This window comes from Ascaphus truei, chromosome 9 (assembly GCF_040206685.1).
Source record: "Ascaphus truei isolate aAscTru1 chromosome 9, aAscTru1.hap1, whole genome shotgun sequence".
Taxonomy (NCBI): Eukaryota; Metazoa; Chordata; class Amphibia; order Anura; family Ascaphidae; genus Ascaphus; species Ascaphus truei.
In genome coordinates, this window is record NC_134491.1 from 48,901,879 (window position 1) to 48,928,622 (window position 26,744).

A 26,744-nucleotide genomic window follows, 5' to 3' on the forward strand; every position below is an offset into this window, starting at 1 on the left:
TGATGTACAATTGAGTTGTGTTTTATAGAAGGATTATAGCTTTCCGAAACGGCAAACAGGAGAATCTGGCAGTGAGCGACACGTGACCCGTCTTGGCCGAGTCACCCTCCAGGTTATAGAATCGGGTGATAACTGCACCGCTGGGATCAGATAATCACAGATCTTATTCCAACATGTTACAAGCGTGGTGTCTATGATCCCTTTATAAAATCAGTGTGGGGCAGGTGGTTAAAAGTACAGCCACCTCGGGTCTGCGGGCAGGAGAGGGGGGACAGCAATGTTACAAGAGGGGAGAAGGTCAGACAGTGACGGCAGTGCCCAGTCACAGCTCATGGTCATCTGGGTGGTACAGCTCACTCATTAGGCGGTAGATGTAAGATGGGGCGTTCCCCCCAATGTTGGAGATAAAGAGTGTGATCAGCTCCGGGGGAACGTAGTCAAAGACGGGGCACTGAGCGCCAATCTGAGAGAGAATCTCACCTACAGAGGCGACAGCAGAACAGGTATAATCAGAAGTGTAACCCCACAGACACGGATACAACAGTCAGGCACCCTACAATATCCAGCCATGCTCAGTCCCATAACCCCCGCGGGAAGGATCGCCACGCACACATTGCTGCGGTACACACCTTCTGAGAATGGCAGAACTTCCTGCGGGGACACAAACTTGTGAAAGGAGTCCTCCTCGTTAGGGAACTGGAGAGAGAAACATGACAGTGTCACTCACACGGGCCAAGCAACAGATAGGTTACCTTGTGTTCCCTTCTTAGCCCTCAAGTTACACCCCGTTGGATCACTACTACCCCCTCCTCATATGTAGCTCTAACCCAGACCCACCCCCAGCAACGAGGGGGCTGATACGGTGCACCTGAGTTGGGAGTCACACTGGAGGTTAGGAAGAGTATCATACTTGGTGGAGGGGATGGGAGACACTACCTGTGGGGAGAATGTAGAAAACGCCTGTTCCGGTGAGGAGACGCAAATCAGCGGGCACCACGATGCAGGAAGAAAAATTGCTGAAGCTGGACTGTGCTGTATACGAAATCCTTTATTGTAGCATAGATAAAAAGAGGAGGGGAAGCATACCCCTGCACCTCTAACGCGTTTCACCCAGTAATTGGGCTTTCTCACTCTGAGCCCAATTACTGGGTGAAACGCGTTAGAGGTGCAGGGGTATGCTTCCCCTCCTCTTTTTATCTATGCTACAATAAAGGATTTCGTATACAGCACAGTCCAGCTTCAGCATTTTTTCTTCCTGCATCGTGGTGCCCGCTGATTTGCCTCTCCTCACCGGAACAGGCGTTTTCTACATTGTCCATTACATCAGCAAAGGAGCACACAGAACCTGCCTTCATATGTGAGTACAATCGCTGCCCCAGGCACATAGGTTTATTTAGTTCAGAGAGACTGGAGAGGTCTTGGGGGGGTTCTAGGACTTCCCCCTTACAACTCTGCATATCTCTGCTAGACCTTATGCCATCTAGGGGTTAAATGCCTACAGCCTCAAGCATGCATTATCACACCCAGTGATCCGGTTCAAGTGCAGTAAGACATATCTATTTCTATTCAAAAAGTGGGTTAATACTAAGCTCTGTAGCACTGGCTGATTGGGGGCCTCTACCCCAATATTTTTGTTACCTGTGGGGAGAGCTTGAACATGGGGGCACAGACGATGAGGGGGGTGGAGTGATGTTTCGCAGCCAGAGCCAGGGTGTGCGTCCCAGACACTGCCCGCATGGAGCCATTCGCAAGGATGGTCTTAGTGCCAATGATGACCTGAAAACAAAGCAGAGCGAGAGGTTGCATTTGCAGTTATCAGGGACATATCACTAGGACGTTCCAGCAGAGACGTAGAACTGGATTTCAGCTCATGCCCGCCCCTGAACTCACCTTATTCACTCGAGACATGACAGCAAAGATGGCAGCATCTGTAATCACTGTGGTCTCAATCCCAGCTTTGGACAGACTGACCGCCATATCATGACCCTAAGGACATCAGGTGAGAGTGACCTTCAAGACCCAGCACTTAATCCCAAAGACGGTGCACCCAGCATCACACCCTGCACCGCCCACTCAGACAGGAAGCACCCCCACCCCATATCCACCAATCAAGCTGCTCAGGGTCAGAGGTCGCCCGCTAGTTACCTGACAGAAGGGGGCGCACTCAGCCACGATGACGTGGAATTTGCGCTTGCTTGCGGCCTCCTCCAGGAAGAGCTGCACGGTGCGCGAGCATCCGATGGTCATGATGACCTCGTTGGAGTGAATGTGCTCCTTGGCCTGCATGGTGATGTTATCGGTGGTGCCCTCTGGGTAGGACAAAGAAGGCGGGACGGGGAGTTGAGCGAGGTGGATAGGACAGGGATCACACATATGTAGGAGACGGCAGGTAGGGGACAATGTTACCCAGTTCTATCAGCAGCTCATTCACAGCTTCAATCACATTGCCCTTCAGGGGTGGGAGGGGGGTGTTGAAGTCATCGCTCAACCCCCCTGCGGTCAGCAGCTTGTGCAGAGACTCCTGCTGTTCACTCTCCTCATTGCAGCCACACAGCCTGCGGATCAAGGGACAGTGTCACTGTGCAAGAGGCGGGGTTATACAGAGTGCAGGGGCCAGCACTGTGCAGGAGGCAGTGTTATACAGCATGCGGGAGCCAGGACTGCGCAGGAGGTGGGGTTATACAGAGTGCAGGGGCCAGCACTGTGCAGGAGGCAGTGTTATACAGTATGCGGGAGTCAGGACTGCGCAGGAGGTGGGGTTATACAGAGTGCAGGGGCCAGCACTGTGCAGGTGGCAGTGTTATACAGCATGCGGGAGTCAGGACTGCGCAGGAGGTGGGGTTATACAGAGTGCAGGGGCCAGCACTGTGCAGGAGGCAGTGTTATACAGCATGCGGGAGCCAGGACTGCGCAGGAGGCGGGGTTATACAGAGTGCAGGGGCCAGCACTGTGCAGGTGGCAGTGTTATACAGCATGCGGGAGCCAGGACTGTGCAAGAGGCGGGGTTATACAGAGTGCAGGGGCCAGCACTGTGCAGGTGGCAGTGTTATACAGCATGCGGGAGCCAGGACTGCGCAGGAGGCAGGGTTATACAGAGTGCAGGGGCCAGCACTGTGCAGGAGGTGGGGTCATACAGAGTGCTGCGGCCAAGACTGCGCAAGAGGCGGGGTTATACAATGCAGAAAGCAAGAGTAGTAAAGCGCAAGGGGAAGGGACATGTAGCACAGAGCTGGGAAAGGTGGCAGAGGCATGGGGGTGGGGGGGGGGGTAGGTAGAATAGTGCATGGCTGATATTGTGGAGTCAGGGGTCACATGGCGCAGGGGGAGTACTCACTCACCTACCATACTCCTCTCGGATGATTTTTAGCACGCGCCGCACCATGTTTCCCACCGTGGTTTCAGACGGTTGAGCCGCCGTCATTCGCCGCCCCTCTCTCCGGATAATCTCCATCAGATCCCCTGGAACCAGAGAGGAACATAAAACGGAGATCCAGGCAGACAAGGCTAGCAAAAGACCAATACTGCACAGACAATAACCCAGCAAACGTCTGGAAGGTCATCAACAACATATTCCAGCCTTCGAATATCAAAAAGGATGATACTACACTGGCAAACCCCACTTACATTGCAAACACATTCAATTAATACTTAGTAGGGAAGTAGCATACCCCACAATCAAGGTGCAACCCGAGATACAATCAAGACGCTCAATCTGTGAGAACCCTTATAGCCCCAACCCCTCCTAACAGTGCTTACACATTTTATTTTATCCGAGAATCTCAAGAGGAGATTACACAGGCGTTCCCAAAATTAAAACTAACTGCCTATGTGGATCTGATCTACTGCAATCAATGATCCTATGACTCAGTGCCCCAGCCATTGCCAAACCGCTTGCTTCCCTAACAAACTATTTTGTTTTGCCTTGAAAACCACCAGAGTTGCACAGTCTATAAAAGTGACAAAAACAAATCTCTCTTCTCCCAATAATGCTATCCAAAGTCATGGAAAAATGTGTCCACTCCCAATTAAGCGATTACTAGGACAAGACAAATTTCCTTAGCCAACTCCAATTTGGCTTTCGCCTAAACCACTCCACGGTAACTACCCTCTTAAAAGTTTGCAACAACATACAGTGTGGAATGGAACAACTTAGGCTGCGCTTATAGTGCCTTGCGACGGCGACGCCGCTCCAAAACAAATCAATTGACTCCGTCGCCAGCGCTTATAGTAAGCGCGACGGTGACGGAGTGACGAAGCATCTGAAAATTTGGAAGCTGGGGAAATTAGATTTTTTAGAGACAGTCGTCACATGTGACTGTCTCTAAACCAGAGACCGCGGCCCGCCCCCTTTGGTGACGTCGCTAGCGCAGTCGCTTCAAATCCAATTACAACTTTCGCTGGTGACGACGGCTGACGTCATCGGTCGCGTCGCCCGCACTATAAGCGCGGCCTTAGTGGTGCAGTATCTGTTCTGGGCCCCTACTCTTTTCAGTCTTCATTACAGCTTGTAAGGCAGCTTCAATGCACATGTACTGTATGCGGATGACAATCTTATATGCACACAGCCCTAGCCTTACTGACCTTGGACACATACTTCAACCTGATTTTTCAAGACTTGTATACTGAATTTCCCAAAACAAACTGTTTTTAAATACAGACAAAACTGTAACTGGTATTTAGGACTAATGCTACATTTCTAAAGCTACCAACAGAGCTACAGATCAGAACCAACTAACACCATTTTAACCCCGGTCAGTAGTTTTAAATATTTGGGCTTATGGCGCGACTCCCATTCAACATTTGGGTTGCACATTGATACTCTACATCCAAAACCTATGCCAAACCAGGTGTACTTTATAGGAACAAATCCCTACGCCTGCTAGTCAGAAAGCGCATCACACAGCAGATGCTAATGCCAATTATAGACAATGGGGACATAGTATATGGTACAGAACCCCAAACTCACCTTAGCAAACTAGACACCTACAACGAAATATGCCGCTTTGTACTACAATGTAACTACAACACTCAACACGGTGAAATGCTCCAAGAACTAGATTAGCTATCCCTGGAGTCCCTGTGTTACCCTCAAATACTTTCTGGGCAAGCTTCCCACCTATCTGAACAAGCTCCTCACCCTTACCACACGCAGCACTTATCACCTGAGATCTGACTCCAAAACACTGTTCATGGTCTCAAGGTTCAAAAAGTATCCGGCCGTTCCTCCTTCTCTTACCGTGCACCCCAAAACTGGAGCAACCTACCGGAGACTCTCAAAGTTTAAGTTCTTTCAAGATCTCAGCTGTCACATTTTAATCTGTTAAACACACCCATAGCCTATATTGTCTGTAACTATCCATGAAATGTCTGTAAATATAATGTGTAACAATGTATTGTCAGAAGTCTGTGCTCAGAACATACTTGGAAACGAGCGGTAACTCTCAATGTATTATTTCCTAGTAATATAACAAAGAGTAAATGCTGCACACCACAATATGATAAAGAGTGATACAATTACCGGCGCTCCCATCAATGTACGATCAGCTGCATCCAATCCACGGCGTACAAAAAGGAATGAAGATGGGGCACACGGATTTCCAAAATAAAGAGATTTATTAAAGCATACACTATGTATGCTTTAATAAATCTCTTTATTTTGGAAATCCGTGTGCCCCACCTTCATTCCTTTTTTTATTTCCTAGTAAAACATTTTTATAAATAAAATAACAAAACAATGCAAAATCATAAGGCATCTTGAAATGATTGAGCTGCAAAAGTCCAACGCGTTTCGTCACCGCATGGATGACTTCTTCAGGGCTATGAACACTTAGGCGTGTAATATAGTCATTGCTGCTGCGCTGTGGGCACGCGCCCAGCATTGCGTGCACTTTTAGTTGTTAGGGTGCAAGCAGTGATGCACACAGTTAGGGGGCGTGTCTGTGTTAGGCCGCGCTGTGATTGGTTTGCAGCATGGCAGCTCACGACCATGCGCGTCCCAAGTATAGAAACGTCTAAAGAACACAGCCAATTATAATAATATATTACACATGAGCAGGTGGGCTTTATATGAGCTTACTGGGTATCTGTGTGTTTATTAACTTTTTCCAGCTGGTCTCAGCTGTTTTGGAGGTTAGTGGCCCTTCCTCCCCAGGTTTTAAGCTCGCCCCTCCCCACTTTCCATATGTACAGGTCTTTTCCTGCAGCTGGTTGTGACAGATCCAATGCAGATCATTCTTCCTGTAATTATACAGGTAAATAAGAATTTGAATCAGTTAGTGTTAAGACCTGCAATATTTTTTGTCATATTGGATGCAGCTCTGGGCTCCCTTTGTGTTTTGTAGTATACAGTGCCACGCTCAGTAGCACTCCTTTTGTTACATACATACATATATATATATATATATATATACATATATATATATATTTACAGTGTTCGACAAACCTATACATTTGCTCGCCCCGGGCGAGTGGATTTAACCCCCGGGCGAGTAAATATTGGCCCAAGCAGCACACGTTTGATACTAGGTGGCGAGTAGATTTTTTGGTGATTTGTCAACCACACACACATATATATATATATATATATACATATATACATATAAAGCTTACACTTATATATATATATATATATACACATACACACATATATATATATATATATACATACATACACACACACACACATACATATATATATATATATATATATATATATATATATATATATAGTGCAGAATAAATGAGTTCTTCAGTATTAGGTGATATCTTTTTTATTGGACTAACAATTTATGTCATAGGACAAGCTTTCGAGAGTTATCCTCTCTTCTTCAGGTCGAGCAATACTGATATACAAAGGATTCAATGGCTAAAACAGTGTAGAGAGAGGAAGAGAAAAAAACAGATATGTACTGTAGATAAGGTAGGGTGTTAAACACTTAAACACTTTTAACACCCTACCTTATCTACAGTACATATCTGTTGTGTTTTTTTTCTTATATATATATATATATATATATATATATATATATATATATATATATATATAAAATGTGGTCATTTTTGGGGTTTATATGAGCTTACTTTGTGTATGTGTGTGTGTGTGAGTGTGAGTGTGAGTGTGTGTGTGTATGTATATATATATATATATATATATATATATATATATATATATATATATATATATTGTTATGTTAGCTGTAGGGTGTGTATTATATGTTAGATATATAGCTGTAGGATGTGTCCGTGCCCCCGGACTCCTCGTTACCTGCGTTTCCCCATCGGGTCTGCGCTATGATTCGCCGAAGGAGCCCCACTGTGTCCCGGGCCGTGTCCTCGGAGTTGGGCCGCCCTCCCCCGCGCTTCAGTCCGGCCACAAAGGCCTCGATCCGCTCGGAAAGATCTGACTCCTTCTCCGCGGCCCCCGGCATGGTTAGGCGGGAGCACCAAGATGGCCGCGCTGTCAGAGCATGAGAGCATAAACAGGGCGTCATAGAGACGTCATCAGCAAGCGCCACTTTATGTTTACTTGGCGTCCATCATTGGTTTGGGCAACAGTCGCAATACCATTCTCAGTCTAGTTGTCAGGGTCATTACCAGTATCAGACCAGTTGTCACGGTCAGTATCAGAACAGTTGTCAGGGTCATTACCAGTTATCAGGGTCAGTATCATTTTCAGACCAGTTGTCGGGTCATTACCAGTGTCAGATCAGTTATCAGGGTCAGTATCATTGTCAGGGTCTGTATCAGTGTCAGACCAGTTGTCAGGGTCATTACCAGTGTCAGACAAGTTATCAGGGTCAGTATGGGTCAGTATCAGAGTAAGACCAGTTGTCTGGGTCAGTATCAGAGTAAGACCAGTTGTCTGGGTCAGTATGTGTCAGCTTCAGTATCCAGGTCAGCCTCAGTATCAGGGTCAGTACCAGTCTCATTGATAAATGCCAGAACCTTTTCATTAAAATGTCCATAAATCCAATATGTATGTATTTGGTGGACCTCCAACCCCTTTTTCATTCCCCCTTTCTTCTGTACAACCCCCCCTCCCCCCATGTATACTTCAATTTAAAAAATGAAATAAAAAAATGTCTGTTTACTAGGAAAACTATGTAATTTAACATAAAACCCAGAGAGGATATTTATTAAATTAACGATTTAATATACGAAAATTGTATGGTGCTTAGGTACAGAAAAAAGAATATTGCAACAAACATATATTATATATAGATGCTGACAGTTTAATAAAATAACAGGGTAAAACAGAACCTGTAACGTACCAACTAACAATCTCTGTTCCCTCCCAAAAAGGTCTTTGGAGTTTAGAATATGAGAATTCCTGTGTCTTGTTGGCATAAAACGCACCTCTTGTTGAATTCCCACTTTCATATCCCAAAACATGCTTTTTATCCACAAACTTTGCGATGGGACCAGACTGAGCCCACCCACCTGGGCACGTCCTATTTCCCCACTAATCCATCTCTAATGACATGTTTATGCTTGGCAGAGAAAATAGATCTTTGAATTGAAAATGCCTCAGAGTATGAAATGTCTTATAACTCTTTCCCCTTATTTCCTAGAACGATGTGTCCGATCGCGCTCGGGTGAGTTTGCCGAAGGCATAGAAATCAGTCTTGTCGGGGCTACTCTCCCTACCCGTGGAACGCTGCTCCCTCTCTCACTGATCGCTCCCTACCCGTGGAACGCTGCTCCCTCTCACTGATCTCTCCCTACCCGTGGAACGCTGCTCCCTCTCTCACTGATCTCTCCCTATCCGTGGAACGCTGCTCCCTCACTGATCTCTCCCTACCCGTGGAACGCTGCTCCCTCTCTCACGGATCTCTCCCTACCCGTGGAACGCTGCTCCCTCTCTCACTGATCTCTCCCTACCCGTGGAACGCTGCTCCCTCTCTCACTGATCTCTCCCTACCCGTGGAACGCTGCTCCCTCTCACTGATCTCTCCCTACCCGTGGAACGCTGCTCCCTCTCACTGATCTCTCCCTACCCGTGGAACGCTGCTCCCTCTCACTGATCTCTCCCTACCCGTGGAACGCTGCTCCCTCTCACTGATCTCTCCCTACCCGTGGAATGCTGCTCCCTCTCACTGATCTCTCCCTACCCGTGGAACGCTGCTCCCTCTCTCACTGATCTCTCCCTACCCGTGGAACGCTGCTCCCTCTCACTGATCTCTCCCTATCTGTGGAACGCTGCTCCCTCTCTCACTGATCTCTCCCTACCCGTGGAACGCTGCTCCCTCTCTCACTGATATCTCCCTACCCGTGGAACGCTGCTCCCTCTCTCACTGATCTCTCCCTACCCATGGAACGCTGCTCCCTCTCTCACTGATCTCTCCCTACCCGTGGAACGCTGCTCCCTCTCTCACTGATCTCTCCCTACCCGTGGAACGCTGCTCCCTCTCTCACTGATCTCTCTCTACCAGTGGAACACTGCTCCCTCTCTCACGGATCTCTCCCTACCCGTGGAACGCTGCTCCCTCTCTCACTGATCTCTCCCTACCCGTGGAACGCTGCTCCCTCTCTCACTGATCTCTCCCTACCCGTGGAACGCTGCTCCCTCACGGATCTCTCCCTACCCGTGGAACGCTGCTCCCTCTCTCACGGATCTCTCCCTACCCGTGGAACGCTGCTCCCTCTCACTGATCTCTCCCTACCCGTGGAACGCTGCTCCCTCTCTCACTGATCTTTCCCTACCCGTGGAACGCTGCTCCCTCACGGATCTCTCCCTACCCGTGGAATGCTGCTCCCTCTCACTGATCTCTCCCTACCCGTGGAACGCTGCTCCCTCTCTCACTGATCTTTCCCTACCCGTGGAACGCTGCTCCCTCACGGATCTCTCCCTACCCGTGGAATGCTGCTCCCTCTCACTGATCTCTCCCTACCCGTGGAACGCTGCTCCCTCTCTCACTGATCTCTCCCTACCCGTGGAACGCTGCTCCCTCTCTCACTGATCTCTCCCTACCCGTGGAACGCTGCTCCCTCTCTCACTGATCTCTCCCTACCCGTGGAACGCTGCTCCCTCTCTCACTGATCTCTCCCTACCCGTGGAACGCTGCTCCCTCTCTCACTGATCTCTCCCTGCCCGTGGAACGCTGCTCGCTCTCATCAAGTTCTACCCTGTGCTACGACCTCCACAAGCCACACGTCACCTCCCTGTCTGTACGTCTACTCCTACTGTGTCTGTAAATCTCCCAACATACCACTTAGATTGTTAGCTCTTCGGGACAATGTTGTCCTTTACCTGTCCCAGTGATTGTCATTTCTATACCATGTATTGTAATTTTGTGTACGCTTTATAAATAAAATGATACATACATATTCCAATAATCAGTTCTTTCCCGTTCTCCTATTTAAAGTCTCTCTGCGATTTTCTTGATGACGGGGGGAGAGGGGGAGAGGGGGGGAGAGTCACTATGGTCCTGCAGTCTCCCTCAGATGTGACCAGCACACACTGAGGGAGGTGACATCAGCCCTTTAAGATGCAGCAGCTCAGTCATTGGTGGATTATTATAACAGCTGCTGGATGACATCATCTGCTAGAATAACAGGGAGAGATAAAGGAGAGAGGTGAAGAAAGGAGGGAGAGTGAGAGAGAGAGGAGGAAGAGTGAGGAGGCACAGTGAGGGGAGGGAGGAGGAGGAGGAGCAGTGATAAGGCACAGTGAGGGGAGAAAAGAGGAAGAGTGAGGGGGGAGAGAGGACGAAGAGGAAAGGGGGGGGGGGAGCACATGGAGGTTTGCTGCAGCCAGTCCCTCAGTTGATGTCACTGCATCACATGACTCCCACAGGTAAGGGGTCTGGGTGGGGCGGTATATTTTCTGTGATTGGATTCTGCCCTGTCGGGTATTTCTGAAAGAGAAAATATGTGTATGTTTATATATATATATATATATATGTGTGTGTGTGTGTGTGTGTGTGTTTGAATGTATATGTGTGTATGTATGTATGTGTTTGTATGTATGTATTTGTTTGAATGTGTATGTATGTATGTATATGTGAGTGTGTGTATTTATGTATATGTGAATATTTATGGGTGTGTGTATGTTTATGTTAATATTTTTGGGTATGTATGTATATGTGAATGTGTGTGTGTGTGTGTATATGTGAATATTTATGTGTGTGTGTGTATATGTGAATATTTATGGGTCTGTCTGTGTGTGTGTATATGTATAGCTTTATTTATATAGCGCCCACAGTGTACTCGGCTCATTACAAGAGACAATACAGTACAGGGAATACAATAAGTGCAAGAGATAAGATCAGACATTGGGAAAGGAAATCCCTGCCCCGGAGAGCTTACAATCTAAGTGGTATGATAGGAGACTCGGAGACAGCAGGTGAGGGAATAAGTGCAGTAGATGGCAGTCGTTGATAGGAGTGACTGTGGGTGTGGGACAGTAGCCACGAGTCCGGGCTATTGAAATGCTTAATTTAAGAGGTTTGATTTATAGGTTGGGAGAGAAGGTACTTGGAATATAGTGAGTGTGAGGGAAAAGGTATAAGGCGAGAGAGCAGTAGAGGGGAAAGGGATGGAGAGGAGACAGTTATGGGCAGAGCGCAGGAGACGAGCCAAGGGCAGAGCGAGAGATCAGAGCTGCTATGTAGGGAGGAGCAGACGAGGGAGAACTTTGTAAGTGATCCGAAATTTGATAGTAAACCAGGAGAGGGATTTAAGGAGGAGATGTATGTATGTCTTTATTTATATAGCGCCATTAATGTATATAGCGCTTCACAGCAGTAATAAACGTGAAAATCATATAAATAACAAATAATATGAATAACACATAATGGGACTGGATTGCAAGAGTGAGGGTCGGGGTGAGTAGATATATCTGCGTATATCATCTGCATAGAGATGATAGCTATTCTGGACCCAGGCTCGTATGTAGCATGTGAGTAAGACTATGTAGCTTAACTCGTCCCCTTTTTAAAGCACACAAAGTCGTTCTATTTTCTTCAACTTTATTGAGGGAGGTAACAGAAGTATAAAAGTTCTATATGTGGATTGTAATAGCAGATGTCCCTTGTGAGAATTGCCTTATGAGAGGAAGGTGTCCTTCTACTTGGAAGTGCTTCTCTGAGGGGAAGGTTAAAAGGATTTCCTTTCTGAGGGAGCAGTGGAAGAAATGTCTTCTCACTTTGGCTGCTTGTTGGAAAAGAGGGAGCACACTTTCCTGTCAGACAGGAACAGGCTACGGGGCATAATCATATGCAGATAAAGCAGGGGGAGAGAACTAAACCAATCTCAAATATGAGCATTGGGAGGTTGCCAGGGCAACTGACTAGAGGTTGTGTAAAGGGTACTATTTGTAACTATAATGTTGCAATATACACAACTCTGGCTGCTTCAGAGCAGGGAAAAAACATGCAACTTAGCTGGGGAGAGCTGGCAGTGTGAGAGCAGAGACAATATACAGAAAATATACAATCCTGTTCCAGGACAGTCCCCGTCTGGTATCAGTAGATACCAGTATATCTAACATAAATGTGGAACATTTAAAATACAACAACAATGTATCAAGTCCATGTTCACATAACAATGTGGTGCCGGCCGGTACCTCTGGCTCCAAGATCTCCTTAGGCAAGGGATGCCGGGTGGGTGCACCAGTCCAGGATAGCTGGGTGTTCCACATTGTCTTTAGGAGTCCATAGAACCTGTGACCAGTTCTTGCTTGATGGCATCTGATTTAGACATTAGAATGATGGTCTCTGTAATGGGCCTTACAAAGGTTTCCACACTTCCTTGTTTAGTGACTCTTTACTTCGACCTTGCGGACCCTTTCACCCGCACTAGGGATGGTCTTAATGATAAGACCCTTAGGCCACTCGTTCCGTGCTACCTGTTTATCTTTTAACAAAACAACGTCTCCTTCTTGGATGTCTTGTTTGACAGATTGACATTTGTGGCGTTCCTGGAGTGTGACGAGATAGTCACGCCTCCAGCGCTCCCAGAATGCGCTGCACCTGCCTCCACTGGCATTTGTACATGTCCTTTGAGTTAAAGTCTCTGACTGGGTAGGGATGCCTCCTACCTTTTTGTGTAAGGAGCATTGCTGGGGTCAGAATACTTGGCGATTCTGGATCTGTAGGCACGTGGTGCCATTGATCTGGTTGTGTCGACTTCCTTATCCTTTTTACTCTGTTGGCGCTGTACATAGAATCTCCGTTTCTGATTGCATATGTAGCCTAGCACCGCTTTACTATCTGTGTAGAACATGATAGCATCTGGTTTACAGTCCATTTCGTTCTCAATGAGCTCTGCCAGCTCTACTGCTAACACTGCACCACATAGCTCGAGCCTTAGTATGGTATGGTCGGGTTGTGGCGCCAGCTTAGCTTTGCCGAGGAGGAACCTAGTGTAGGTTTGCTCTGTGTAGCTGTATAAAGCTGTTTGCTCTGTGTAGCTGTATAATGCTGTTTGATCTGTGTAGCTGTATAAAGCTGTTTGCTCTGTGTAGCTGTATAAAGCTGTTTTCTCTGTGTAGCTGTATAAAGCTGTTTTCTCTGTGGTGCTATATAATGCTGTTTGCTCTGTGTAGCTGTATAAAGCTGTTTGCTCTGTGAAGCTGTATAAAGCTGTTTGCTCTGTGTAGCTGTATAAAGCTGTTTGCTCTGTGTAGCTGTATAAAGCTGTTTGCTCTGTGTAGCTGTATAAAGCTGTTTGCTCTGTGTAGCTGTATAAAGCTGTTTGCTCTGTGTAGCTGTATAAAGCTGTTTGCTCTGTGTAGCTGTATAAAGCTGTTTGCTCTGTGTAGCTGTATAAAGCTGTTTGCTCTGTGTAGCTGTATAAAGCTGTTTGCTCTGTGTAGCTCTTTGAAGCTGTAGTGCAGTATCTGATCTTCCAGAAAGGCTGTAGTATGCAGCTTGCTTCCCAGCACTATGGCTGTAGAAACTGGAGCTTTCTGTGCTGGATCCCTAAGCACAAGGGGCCTTTTTACTATTCTGGACCCAGGCTCACTTGTAGCATGTGAGTAAGTCCATGTAGCTTAATTCGCCCCTTTTAAAGCACACAAAGTCTTTCTATTTTCTTCAACTTTATTGAGGGAGGTAACAGAAGTATAAAAGTTCTTGTATGTGGATTGTAATAGCAGATGTCCCTTGTGAGGAGAGTAACCTATGAGAGGAAGGTGCCCTGCTATGTGGAGTGCTTCTCTGAGGGGAAGGTAAAAAGGATTTCCTTTCTGAGGGAGCAGTGGAAGAAGTGTCTTACTCACTGTGTCTGCTGATGGAAAGAGAGAGCACACTTTCCTGTCAGACAGGAACAAGCTAAGGGGCATAACAATATGCAGATAAAGCAGGGAGAGAGGGCTAAACCAATCTCAAATATGAGCATTGAGAGGTTGCCAGGGCAACTGACTAGAGGTTGTGTAACGGGTACTATTTGTAACTATAATGTTGCAATATACACAGCTCTGGCTGCTTCAGAGCAGGGAAAAAACATGCAACTTAGCTGGGGAGGGCTGGCAGTGTGAGAGCAGAGACAATATACAGAAAATATACAATCCTGTTCCAGGAAAATACCCAAGTCCAAAAGAGTTCATGAGGTCACCAAGTGACAGTGTGTAGGGAGAACAGGAGAGGTCCCAGAACAGAGCCTGGAGGTAAAACCAACAGAGATCAACAGAAAGCAGAGACATGTTAGCAACAGAGACAGAGAATGTGCGATGGGAGAGGTACGATGAGAACCAGGATAGGGCTTTGCTGCGGATACCAAGAGAGTTTATAATATGAAGGAGAAGCGAGTGATCGATATTACTGAAGGAAGCAGAGAGATAGAAGGAGTGTAGGGAAAATGGACCTTGGGATTTTGCTTCCTGTAGCTCACAGGCTGCGTTAGTGAGCACAGGCTGTGAGGGAGCTGTACGGAAGCCAGGTTGTAAGGGGCCCAGGAGGGCACGGGAATTAAGAAAGTTAATCATAAGGGAGAACACGATACGGGGCGGTAGTTAGTAAGGTCTTGGGGTTTTTGAGAATAGTTGTGACCTCCACATGCTTAATGGAGGAGGGGGAAGTGCCAGAGGTGGGGGAGGAATTGAAGATCTGGGTGAGAATGGGATGGGGACAGGAGCAAGAGGTCTGATCAGGTGTGAGGGGGTGGGATTGAGGGGGGAAGGGACAGAGGGAGAGAAGAGGGTGTATGTATATGTGTGTATGTATGTGAGATATGTATGTGAGAGTATGTGTGTGTGTGTGTGTGTGTGTGTATATATTTAATTGTGTGTGTGTGTGTGTGTGTGTGTGTGTGTGTGTGTATATGTAGGAATGTATGTGTGTATTTGGATATCCCAGTAGCAAGTCACGTTAACACACATCATAAATGTTGATTTGGAACATGAACTCCTCTGATTTAGAACACGTAGTTGTCTGTTGGTGCTCAGGTCCCGCACTCTCGCTGTTGGCGCTCAGGTCCCGCACTCTCACCGTTGGCGCTCAGGTCCCGCACTCTCACCGCTGGCGCTCAGGTCCCGCACTGTCACGTTGGCGCTCAGGTCCCGCACTCTCGCCGTTGGCGCTCAGGTCCCGCACTCTCGCCGTTGGCGCTCAGGTCCCGCACTCTCACTGTTGGCGCTCAGGTCCCGCACTCTCACTGTTGGCGCTCAGGTCCCGCACTCTCACTGTTGGCGCTCAGGTCCCGCACTCTCACCATTGGTGCTCAGGTCCCGCACTCTCACTGTTGGCGCTCAGGTCCCGCACTCTCACTGTTGGCGCTCAGGTCCCGCACTCTCGCCGTTGGCGCTCAGGTCCCGCACTCTCACCGTTGGCGCTCAGGTCCCGCACTCTCGCTGTTGGCGCTCAGGTCCCGCACTCTCACTGTTGGTGCTCAGGTCCCGCACTCTCACTGTTGGCGGTCAGGTCCCGCACTCTCACCGTTGGCGCTCAGGTCCCGCACTCTCACTGTTGGCGGTCAGGTCCCGCACTCTCACCGTTGGTGTTCAGGTCCCGCACTCTCACCGCTGGCGCTCAGGTCCCGCACTCTCACTGTTGGCGGTCAGGTCCCGCACTCTCACCGTTGGCGCTCAGGTCCCGCACTCTCACTGTTGGTGCTCAGGTCCCGCACTCTCACTGTTGGCGCGCAGGTCCCGCACTCTCACCGTTGGTGCTCAGGTCCCGCACTCTCACCGTTGGCGCTCAGGTCCCGTACTCTCACTGTTGGCGCGCAGGTCCCGCACTCTCACCGTTGGTGCTCAGGTCCCGCACTCTCACTGTTGGCGCTCAGGTCCCGCACTCTCACCGTTGGTGCTCAGGTCCCGCACTCTCACTGTTGGCGCTCAGGTCCCGCACTCTCACTGTTGGCGGTCAGGTCCCGCACTCTCACTGTTGGCGCTCAGGTCCCGCACTCTCACTGTTGGTGCTCAGGTCCCGCACTCTCACCGCTGGCGCTCAGGTCCCGCACTCTCACCGTTGGTGCTCAGGTCCCGCACTCTCACCGCTGGCGCTCAGGTCCCGCACTTTCACTGTTGGCGCTCAGGTCCCGCACTCTCACTGTTGGCGCTCAGGTCCCGCACTCTCACTGTTGGCGCTCAGGTCCCGCACTCTCACCGTTGGCGCGCAGGTCACGCACTCTCACTGTTGGCGCTCAGGTCACGCACTCTCGCCGTTGGCGCTCAGGTCCCGCACTCTCGCCGTTGGCGCTCAGGTCCCGCACTCTCGCAGTTGGCGGTCAGGTCCCGCACTCTCACTGTTGGCGCTCAGGTCCTGCACTCTCGCAGTTGGCGCTCAGGTCCCGCACTCTCGCAGTTGGCGCTCAGGTCCCGCACTCTCAAGGTTGGGCACAGAACAAATCTACAAGAAGTGTGTGGGACTTGCCCTCAAAAAAGTAAGATCAACAAGTAAATTTATGCAAAAGTGATTAATTTAATCTAAATCCAAAATAATATGAAAATCATCAGAAACAGAGGAATTGACGCACAATTCCTACAGCACGTGGCATCGCGACGCCGGCGTTTCAGGCCCCGCCCTTTCCCTTATACCTTTACTCACGTGCTCAATACCAGGAAGTGAGGCAGTTTCTATCTCCATGGCGATGTGTGTTAACGTCTAAGAGAAGTTTGTTGGACCGGCAATTGGACATGGAATTAGCGCTTGCGGCTCCTCCAGGAAGAGCTGCATGGGGTGTGTGTGTGTGTGTGTATATTGCTGTGTATTTTTGCCCACACTTCTGTGATTGGTGTGGCTTCAGCCCCATAGAATGTAATGGTGACAGAAGGGCCAGACCAGGCAGTTTTGCCTTCACATTCACATGGGGAAGTTGCTTGCTGTGATTGCTCCTTGGACTCCAAAGCCCCCCTCTGCAACTACGTCTGGCCCCTGGATCCCTGCCGCCCCTTAAATCACACTCCCCCCCCCTTTCTCCTCTCCACCGTCTTTTTCGTCCATCCCCTCTTCCCCTGCCTCTCTCTCCCCCTCCTCCCCATCTCTCTTCCCCGCTCCTCCCCATCTCTCTTCCCCCCCTCCTCCCCATCTCTCTTCCCCCCCTCCTCCCCATCTCTCTCCCACCCTCCTCCCCATCTCTCTTCCCCCCTCCTCCCCATCTCTCTTCCCCTCCCTTCTCCCCATCTCCCTTCCCTGCTGCTCCCCATCTCTCTTTCCCACTTCCTCCCCATCTTTACCCCCCTCCTCCCCATCTCTTCCCCCTTCCTTCCCATTTCTCTTCCCCCCTCCTTTCCATTTCTCTTCCCCCCTCCTTTCCATTTCTCTTCCCCCCTCCATCCCATTTCGCTTCCCCCCCTCCTTCCCATTTCTGTTTCCCTCCTCCTCCCCATATCTCTTTCCCCGCTCCTCCCCATCTCTCTTTGCCCGCTCCTCCCCATCTCTCTTTGCCCGCTCCTCCCCTTCTCTCTTTGCCCGCTCCTCCCCATCTCTCTTTGCCCGCTCCTCCCCATCTCTCTTTCCCCGCTCCTCCCCCACTCTCTCCCCCCCTCCTCCCCAACTCTCTCCCCCCTCCTCCCCAACTCTCCCCCCCCCTCCTCCCCAACTCTATCCCCCCCTCCTCCCCAACTCTATCCCCCCCTCCTCCCCAACTCTATCCCCCCCTCCTCCTCATCTCTTACTTCCTCTTCCTCATCTCTCTTCCCCCCGCCTCTCCGCTCTCTCCTCTTCTCTCTCAGGACCCACTCGCTCTCCCCCCTGTTCCTCACCATGAGCAGTGACGGGGACTCCGCTGTGCTCCCGCCTGGGCATTGTCGAGTGGGAGTCACAGAAGTCCTGGAGCAGACCCCAGGGTCAAAGGCCACCTGCAAACGAGATTACCTGCTGGACGCGGCCAAACAACTGCACGAGGCTCTGGAGAGAGATGCCAACGAAGAGTATGAGGCGGCTTTCGGTCACTACAAACATGGCGTTGAGCTGCTGCTGAGCGGGGTTACAGGTCTGACCTCTCCTCCCTTTGACCTCTTTGTTGTGACCTCTCATTCATCTGACCCCTGACTTTCCTGCCATGACCTTTCTGACCTCCCCATCTCCCCATCATGAACGCTTAATACCGCTTTTATAACCCAGTGGTGGGCAACATGATCCACATCAGTGGCCGAATTCAGCCCCTAACGGGAAGCACGCAGGGGCGGATTGGAGACAGATACCGGACCGGGAGATATGTCTGACCGGCCCTCCTCCCATGACGCGGCATCATGTGACGTTGCGTTGCCATGGCGACGCATTGCCGTGAGATGGCACATTGTCATGGCGATGTGTCACCATGTGGCCTCGGGTCTCCATGACCACGAATCACTGGTTGAAGAGATGCCGCTCCGGTTAGAGACACAGAGGCCCGCGCTCACCCCCGGCAATCCGTTTAATTGTTGTGGTGAAGAGCGTTGGGCCTCTGTAACTGTCTCGAGCCCCAAATAACCGCTCTCCTATAACTCCTCCTATTGCTCCATATAACCGCCCCTGAAACTCATCCTATTCCCTCCTTCCCCTTCTCTCCCATTCTTCCATCTCTCTGTCCTGCTCCCTCGCTCTCTCTCGCTCCAGTTGACCCGAGTAGAGAGCGACGCGAGGCCGTCAAGCGCAAAATCTCACAGTATTTAAAACGTGCAGAGGAAATCTTCAACTGCCACCTGCAAAGGCCTCTGGGAAACGTATCGGGTGCAGGGGAGGTGAGCACAATGCAGGAGGGGTCACACGGGATCCCGGTGCTCTGACCAAGCGACTTGACCACTGTGTCCCCTTTTTGGTTTCCACAGGGATACAGCAGCCTGCGGTTTCGGCCAATCAGAATCCTGAGCTCAGCGGTGGAAAACCTGAAGCACTGCACGGTGGTGGCGATCATCGACAAAGTAACGGGGTTCAGGGGTCACCGTGGGGCTGGGTCAGAGGTTAAAGTGTGTGCGACGCTGTAATATACATACGAAACGCAGGTTGGAAAATGCCGGCGGAAACAGCTACTGACCCCTAAAATGACCCTGTACCCAGGGCCGGTTTTCGAATGTTGCCGCCCATAGGCCCTTAGCTGTTTGCCGCCCTGGTCTCCTCCTCTTGCAGTGTCCCGACGTCACGTGGCGACGCGTTTCCATGACAACGGGACGTCACGTGACGTCACGTTGACACCGCAACGCTGGAGGAGGTAAGAGACCTTTACAGAGGCCGCGCACTCTCCCCTGGCAGTCAGTTTCAGTCAGTTGTGGGGAAGAGAGCGGGGCCTCTGTAACCACAGCACCGCCCCCCCCCCCCCCTGAAATTAGCCACCCCAGGCCTAGTATTCCTGTGCCTAAATCCGGGCCTAGCCGCACACTGCCAGGCTGATATGAGGGGTGAGGCAGTACCTCTGTAAGACTTCCCGATTACACTCTTTCCCCCCCATACCCAAATAAAAGATCACATGACACCTTCTTTGGAGGTAAAGGCCTCAGCGTTTATTAATTACACAAACAATTAAACATGTGACAATTGTAACCACCATAATAATATATGAAACCAAGACCTGACCCCCCCCCCTCCCTCACACCTAAGGGGGCTTAGAGATGACCGCAAACCATATCCAGTGTCAGTAGGATGCGTCAAGGCTCGCAGGCGCCCTCCCACACACCTCCCAAATCGTTCTCTGCGTGTGTAACGTGCGCTCTGTGTGTGTAACACTGCGCGTCTAACGCTCTCTCCGTGTGTGTGTGTGTTTGTAACGCTCTCTCCGTGTGTGTGTGTGTTTGTAACGCTCTCTCCGTGTGTATGTGTGTTTGTAACGCTCTCTCCGTGTGTGTGTTTGTAACGCTCTCTCCGTGTGTGTGTTTGTAACGCTCTCTCCGTGTGTGTGTGTTTGTAACGCTCTCTCTGTGTGTGTGTTTGTAACGCTCTCTCCGTGTGTGTGTGTGTTTGTAACGCTCTCTCCGTGTGTATGTGTGTTTGTAACGCTCTCTCCGTGTGTGTGTGTGTGTGTTTGTAACGCTCTCTCTGTGTGTGTTTGTAACGCTCTCTCCGTGTGTGTGTTTGTAACGCTCTCTCTGTGTGTGTTTGTAACGCTCTCTACGTGTGTGTGTGTGACGCTGCGTGTGTGTACGTGTGCGTGTGCGCGTGTCTGTAACGCTTCGCGTCTCTGTCTCTGTTTTAGGTGCAGTTGGTTTTTGATCCATCCTCAGGGAACACATTTGTCCTTAAGGTGAGAACCTGGATATCTTCCTCCCCCACTCCCCGCCTCTCTCTGTGTGACTGTGTGACGCTCTCTCCCTGGCAGTCTCTTTTGTAGTCGGGGCGCTCTCGTCACGGCGCGGTGACTATCTCTGTATGACTGTGTGACGCTCTCTCCCTGGCAGGCCCTTGTGAAGTCCGGGCGCTCTCGTCACGGCGCGGTGACTCTCTGTGTGACTGTGTGATGCTCTCTCCCTGGCAGTCCCTGGTGAAGTCGGGGCGCTCTCGTCACGGCGCGGTGACTCTCTGTGTGACTGTGTGACGCTCTCTCCCTGGCAGTCCCTGGTGAAGTCGGGGCGCTCTCGTCACGGCGCGGTGACTCTCTGTGTGACTGTGTGACGCTCTCTCCCTGGCAGTCCCTGGTGAAGTCGGGGCGCTCTCGTCACGGCGCGGTGACTGTCTGTGTGACTGTGTGACGCTCTCTCCCTGGCAGGCCCTTGTGAAGTCGGGGCGCTCTCGTCACGGCGCGGTGACTCTCTGTGTGACTGTGTGACGCTCTCTCCCTGGCAGGCCCTGGTGAAGTCGGGGCGCTCTCGTCACCGCGCGGTGACTATCTCTGTATGACTGTGTGACGCTCTCTCCCTGGCAGTCCCTGGTGAAGTCGGGGCGCTCTCGTCACGGCGCGGTGACTCTCTGTATGACTGTGTGACGCTCTCTCCCTGGCAGTCCCTTTTGAAGTCGGGGCGCTCTCGTCACGGCGCAGTGACTCTCTGTATGACTGTGTGACGCTCTCTCCCTGGCAGTCTCTTTTGAAGTCGGGGCGCTCTCGTCACGGCGCGGTGACTGTCTGTGTGACTGTGTGACGCTCTCTCCCTGGCAGTCTCTTTTGAAGTCGGGGCGCTCTCGTCACGGCGCGGTGACTGTCATTCCTCAGTGTGTCCCATTCATGGTTCCGCTGCAGAGATTCTACATCAGCGACGACGCTTTGTATCTGCAGCTGAAGCACGTCCCAGGTGAGACGCTCTGCGGCCCCCACATGGTGCTCTGCCCCTCATATAACACTCTGCGTCCCCTCCCCCCCACAGAGCACTCTGCACCCCCATATATAGTGTCCTGTCCCCCATATAGCAATCTGCACCCCCACATAATGCTTTGCTCCTCATATAGCGCTCTGCACCCCCATATATAGTGTCCTGTCCTCCATATAGCAATCTGCACCCCCCACATAATGCTTTGCTCCTCATATAGCGCTCTGCACCCCCATATATAGTGTCCTGTCCCCCATATAGCAATCTGCACCCCCCACATAATGCTTTGCTCCTCATATAGCGCTCTGCACCCCCATATATAGTGTCCTGTCCTCCATATAGCAATCTGCACCCCCCACATAATGCTTTGCTCCTCATATAGCGCTCTGCACCCCCATATATAGTGTCCTGTCCCCCATATAGCAATCTGCACCCCCCACATAATGCTTTGCTCCTCATATAGCGCTCTGCACCCCCATATATAGTGTCCTGTCCTCCATATAGCAATCTGCACCCCCCACATAATGCTTTGCTCCTCATATAGCGCTCTGCACCCCCATATATAGTGTCCTGTCCGCCATATAGCAATCTGCACCCCCCACATAATGCTTTGCTCCTCATATAGCGCTCTGCACCCCCATATATAGTGTCCTGTCCTCCATATAGCAATCTGCACCCCCCACATAATGCTTTGCTCCTCATATAGCGCTCTGCACCCCCATATATAGTGTCCTGTCCTCAATATAGCAATCTGCACCCCCCACATAATGCTTTGCTCCTCATATAGCGCTCGCACCCCCCACTTTGCAGAGAATTCGCCCCCCACCACCGATTACCGATGCCATTTTATCCCCCCCTTCCTGCCCTGCAGGGGGCCGTCTCTGGAGGCAGCTTCGGAAATTCCAGGCTCCGAGCACGGATTTCCCAGGATGCTTCATTCTGCCCTCCCTGGGGCCCGGTGACACTGCTGCCCGCCCCTTGGGCCCAGAACAAGGGAACCAATCAGAGGAGGAGACGGACTCAGCCAGCCAATGGGCTTGTGAAAGAGAGTCAGATGCTTCCAGTACCGAAGTCCCAGCAGGGGGCGTCCCTGAGCCGCAGGTCAGACTGTGGGGGGCCCAGCTGGTGCTGGCACTGGAGACTCTTCACCAGGAGGGGGTGCTGTGCAAAGACCTGAACCCCCGAAACCTGCTGCTGGGGGAGAAGGGTGAGAATTGCTCCACACACCCCAAATGACCCCTTACTCCCTGAAACTGCCTCAGATCTGCCCAGCGCACCCCAAATTACCCCTTACCCCCCAGAACTACCCTATACTCCCCACTTTGACCCCAGGCACCTCAGAACTGCCCCCTGCTTCTCAGAATTGCCCCTAACCGGGCCCACAACCCCCAAGTTTTCCTTTATGCCCCCAAACACCCCCTGTTCTGTGTCTCCCCCACTCTCTGCCCTCCCCCAGGTGACGTTTGTCTAACCTACTTCGGTCAGTGGCGGGAGGTGGACAGTCCCTGTTGTTCCACGGCTGCTGAGCATCTCTATGTGGCACCAGGTGAGGAGCGCTCCTATTGGCTGGCACGGGTGTCATGATTAACCCCTTGGTGACACCCCCAGTAAGTGATTAAGGGTCTCCCCCCCCCCCCCATTACGGTTACATCCAGTGACCTCTCAGGGAACCCCAACTAATTTAACATTTTGGGGGGTCCCACATGGTCACCATATAATTGCCACTGACCTTCCCCCTTTCCCTGCGCAGAGGTTCTGGGAGTGGGCGCGGTGACGGAGGCCTGCGATTGGTGGAGCCTCGGGGCGCTACTCTATGAAATGCTGACAGGACAGGTGAGACTGTCTGTGGCGGTCTCTCTTTATCTTTCTGTAGTCTCTGTGTCTGATTGTGTCTCTCTCTCTCCCTGGTCTGTGATGGTCTCTCTTTATCTTTCTGTAGTCTCTGTGTCTGATTGTGTCTCTCTCTCTCCCTGGTCTGTGATGGTCTCTCTTTATCTTTCTGTAGTCTCTGTGTCTGATTGTCTGTCTCTCTCTCTCTCTCCCTGGTCTGTGATGGTCTCTCTTTATCTTTCTGTAGTCTCTGTGTCTGATTGTCTGTCTCTCTCTCTCTCTCCCTGGTCTGTGACGGTCTCTCTTTATCTTTCTGTAGTCTCTGTGTCTGTCTGTCTCTCTCTCTCTCCCCCTGGTCTGTGATGGTCTCTCTTTATCTTTCTGTAGTCTCTGTGTCTGATTGTCTGTCTCTCTCTCTCTCTCTCTCCCTAGTCTGTGATGGTCTCTCTTTATCTTTCTGTAGTCTCTGTGTCTGATTGTCTGTCTCTCTCTCTCTCTCCCTGGTCTGTGACGGTCTCTCTTTATCTTTCTGTAGTCTCTGTGTCTGATTGTCTGTCTGTCTGTCTGTCTCTCTCTCTCCCTGGTCTGTGGCGGTCTCTCTTTATCTTTCTGTAGTCTCTGTGTCTGATTGTCTGTCTCTCTCTCTCTGGTCTGTGATGGTCTCTCTTTATCTTTCTGTAGTCTCTGTGTCTGATTGTCTGTCTCTCTCTCTCCCTGGTCTGTGGCGGTCTCTCTGTTTCTTTCTGCAGTCTCTCTCTCAGAGTCTCGTCTCTGGAGTCAGTTCTCACATGCGGCTACCTCTCCTGGACAATCTCAGCTCTGCCGCTGTCTCTCTGCTCACGGAGGTGAGGTCTCTTTGTGGCCACGTGGTTTGTTTCAGCGCTCTCATGCAGGGTCCTTCCCATGACTCACGTGGTTCTATTGTGGCTGTTTCCTGTGGCAGTCTCTCTCGCTCTTGTTGCTGTCTCTTTCATGGCACTCTGTCTTGTGATTGTCTCCCTCGTGACTCTTGCTCCTGTGACTGTACGCTCTCGTGTCTACCGTGGCTGTCTTTCCGTCTGTTCCATGGCTTTCTCTCATGTATGTCTTTGTCCTGTGTGTGTGTGTCTCTCTCTCTTCATCTCTCTTATGTGGCAGTCTTTTTACTCTCATTGCTGTCTCTAACATGGATCTTTCTCTTGTGGTTGTCTCCCTTGTGACTCTTGTTCCCGTGACTGTCTTACTCTCTCTCTTCTATGGCTGGCTATCTTATTCTGTCTCCCAAAACGGCCCCTCACTCTCTGTCGCCATCTTTCCCTCGTGGCTGTCTTTATATATCCCTCTCTTTCTCGGGATTCTCTCTCCCGTAGTCATCTCTCTCACCCTCTCATGACTGTGTTTTTCTCATTATCTCCTTCTCAGCCAGTGTCTCTCCATCATGACCATCTCTCTCTGATGGCTGCGAGTTTCTTCCTCTCTCTCTGATGGTTGCCTGTTTGTTGCTCTCTCTCCAATGGCTGTCTGTTTCTTTCTCTCCAATGGCTGCCTGTTGCTTCCTCTCTCTTCCATGAGCGTCTCTCTCCGATGGCTGTCTGTTTCTTTCTCTCCCATGAGCGTCTCTCTCCGATGGCCGTCTGTTTCTTCCTCTCTCTTCCATGCGCGTCTCTCTCCGATGGCTGCCTGTTTCTTTCTCTGTCCCATGAGCGTCTCTCTCCGATGGCTGTCTGTTCCTTTCTCTCTCTCTCCCATGGGCGTCTCTCTCTCCGATGGCTGGCTGTTGCTTCCTCTCTCTCCCATGAGCGTCTCTCCGATGGCTGTCTGGCTGCCTGTTTCCTCCTCTCTCTCCGATGGCGGTCTGTTGCTTCCTCTCTCTCCCATGGGTGTTTCTGTCCGATGGCTGGCTGTTGCTTCCTCTCTCTCCCATGGGTGTCTCTCTCCAATGCTGGCTGTTGCTTCCTCTCTCTCCCATGGGTGTATCTCTCCGATGGCTGTCTGGCTGCCTGTTTCTTCCTCTCTCTCCCATGGGTGTCTCTCTCCGATGGCTGTCTAGCTGCCTGTTTCTTCCTCTCTCTCCCATGGGTGTCTCTCTCCGATGGCTGTCTGTTTCTTCCTCTCTGTCCCATGAGCGTCTCTCCGATGGCTGCCTGTTGCTTCCTCTCTCTTCCATGAGCGTCTCTCTCCGATGCCTGCCTGTTTCTTCCTCTCTCTTCCATGAGCGTCTCTCTCCGATGCCTGCCTGTTTCTTCCTCTCTCTTCCATGAGCGTCTCTCTCCGATGGCTGCCTGTTTCTTCCTCTCTCTCCCATGAGCGTCTCTCCGAAGCCTGCCTGTTTCTTCCTCTCTCTTCCATGCGCGTCTCTCTCCGATGCCTGCCTGTTTCTTCCTCTCTCTCCCATGAGCGTCTCTCCGAAGCCTGCCTGTTTCTTCCTCTCTCTCCCATGAGCGTCTCTCCGAAGCCTGCCTGTTGCTTCCTCTCTCCCATGAGCGTCTCTCCGAAGCCTGCCTGTTTCTTCCTCTCTCTTCCTTGAGCGTCTCTCTGAAGCCTGCCTGTTGCTTCCTCTCTCTCCCCCCCTCAGCTCCTGTGTTATGACCCGGACAGACGGCTCGGCTCGGGGCCCGGGGGTGTGCAGAGGATTAAAAGCCACTCATTCTTTCACACCGTCCAATGGAACAAACTGCTCTGAGACGGACAATGGGGAGAAAAGCTATTTCCACATGCATGCAACCACAGCACCTACATACTAAGGTTGTGTCAATCATGGGCTGGGACATGTGACACTCAGTGGTCACATACACAGTTCAGACATGTGACACTGCATGAAGACATGACCTGCAACGCTAGCTATGTACAGCGACATCCCCCGAACCCTGGGACAAGCTGCATTAACGTGTGCGCTGTTACATGTGTCCTGCATGGCTGTGACCAGAGCCTGTTCCGTGTGATGGGGAGAAGGGCACGCGGAGGTCACAGAGTCGAAGCGAGTACGTCATCCGAGCGTCACTTTAATGTCACCGGCTGTAGTCACGTTATAAGTAAAGTCACATTTCTCTGACGTGTCATTACGGTGTTTGTGTTGTGTGTCCCTCGCACAGACCACAATAATGCAACCACACACACAGCCACAGCCGATCTAACCGCGCACGGATGTAACTTCAAGCGGAAGGGACACGCAGTATTAATACACCACGGTAGTATTAGGCAGTATTATTACACGTCGGCTGCGCTGCAGATACCGTGACAGAGCATTTCTGTTTAAAGCTCTGCGCTTTTAAACACGATTTTGGATCCGTAGTTCGGCTCGGGCTGAAATGTGGCCGTTTTGTGAAGATTTCCCCAATTA

General features: G+C 50.8%; 2 protein-coding genes across 5 annotated transcripts; one reads left to right on the forward strand and one right to left on the reverse strand.

Annotated features, from left to right (window-relative positions):
- On the reverse strand, window positions 1-10,426 carry EIF2B2 (eukaryotic translation initiation factor 2B subunit beta). Its single transcript, XM_075614716.1, has 9 exons — window positions 10,324-10,426; window positions 7,265-7,456; window positions 3,339-3,459; window positions 2,407-2,555; window positions 2,146-2,309; window positions 1,891-1,986; window positions 1,639-1,776; window positions 630-696; window positions 1-480 (listed from the first exon to the last, which is right to left on the reverse strand). Exons 2-9 carry the CDS (start codon window positions 7,425-7,427, stop codon window positions 323-325), a joined length of 1,056 nt encoding a protein of 351 aa, XP_075470831.1. The 5' UTR covers window positions 7,428-7,456; window positions 10,324-10,426; the 3' UTR covers window positions 1-322.
- Window positions 7,561-26,456, forward strand: RPS6KL1 (ribosomal protein S6 kinase like 1). Of its 4 annotated transcripts, XM_075614711.1 has the most exons (12): window positions 7,561-7,615; window positions 8,571-8,594; window positions 18,116-18,375; window positions 18,981-19,105; window positions 19,193-19,285; window positions 20,551-20,598; window positions 21,448-21,580; window positions 22,467-22,802; window positions 23,052-23,141; window positions 23,346-23,428; window positions 24,175-24,270; window positions 25,980-26,456. In XM_075614711.1, exons 2-12 carry the CDS (start codon window positions 8,575-8,577, stop codon window positions 26,085-26,087), a joined length of 1,392 nt encoding a protein of 463 aa, XP_075470826.1. In that variant the 5' UTR covers window positions 7,561-7,615; window positions 8,571-8,574; the 3' UTR covers window positions 26,088-26,456. The 4 variants fall into 4 exon arrangements, with proteins under 4 accessions (XP_075470826.1, XP_075470830.1, XP_075470829.1 ...); XM_075614714.1 differs by lacking the exons at window positions 7,561-7,615; window positions 8,571-8,594 and adding an exon at window positions 10,641-10,795; XM_075614712.1 differs by lacking the exons at window positions 7,561-7,615; window positions 8,571-8,594 and adding an exon at window positions 16,998-17,120.
- Window positions 26,457-26,744: the final 288 nt, after the last annotated feature.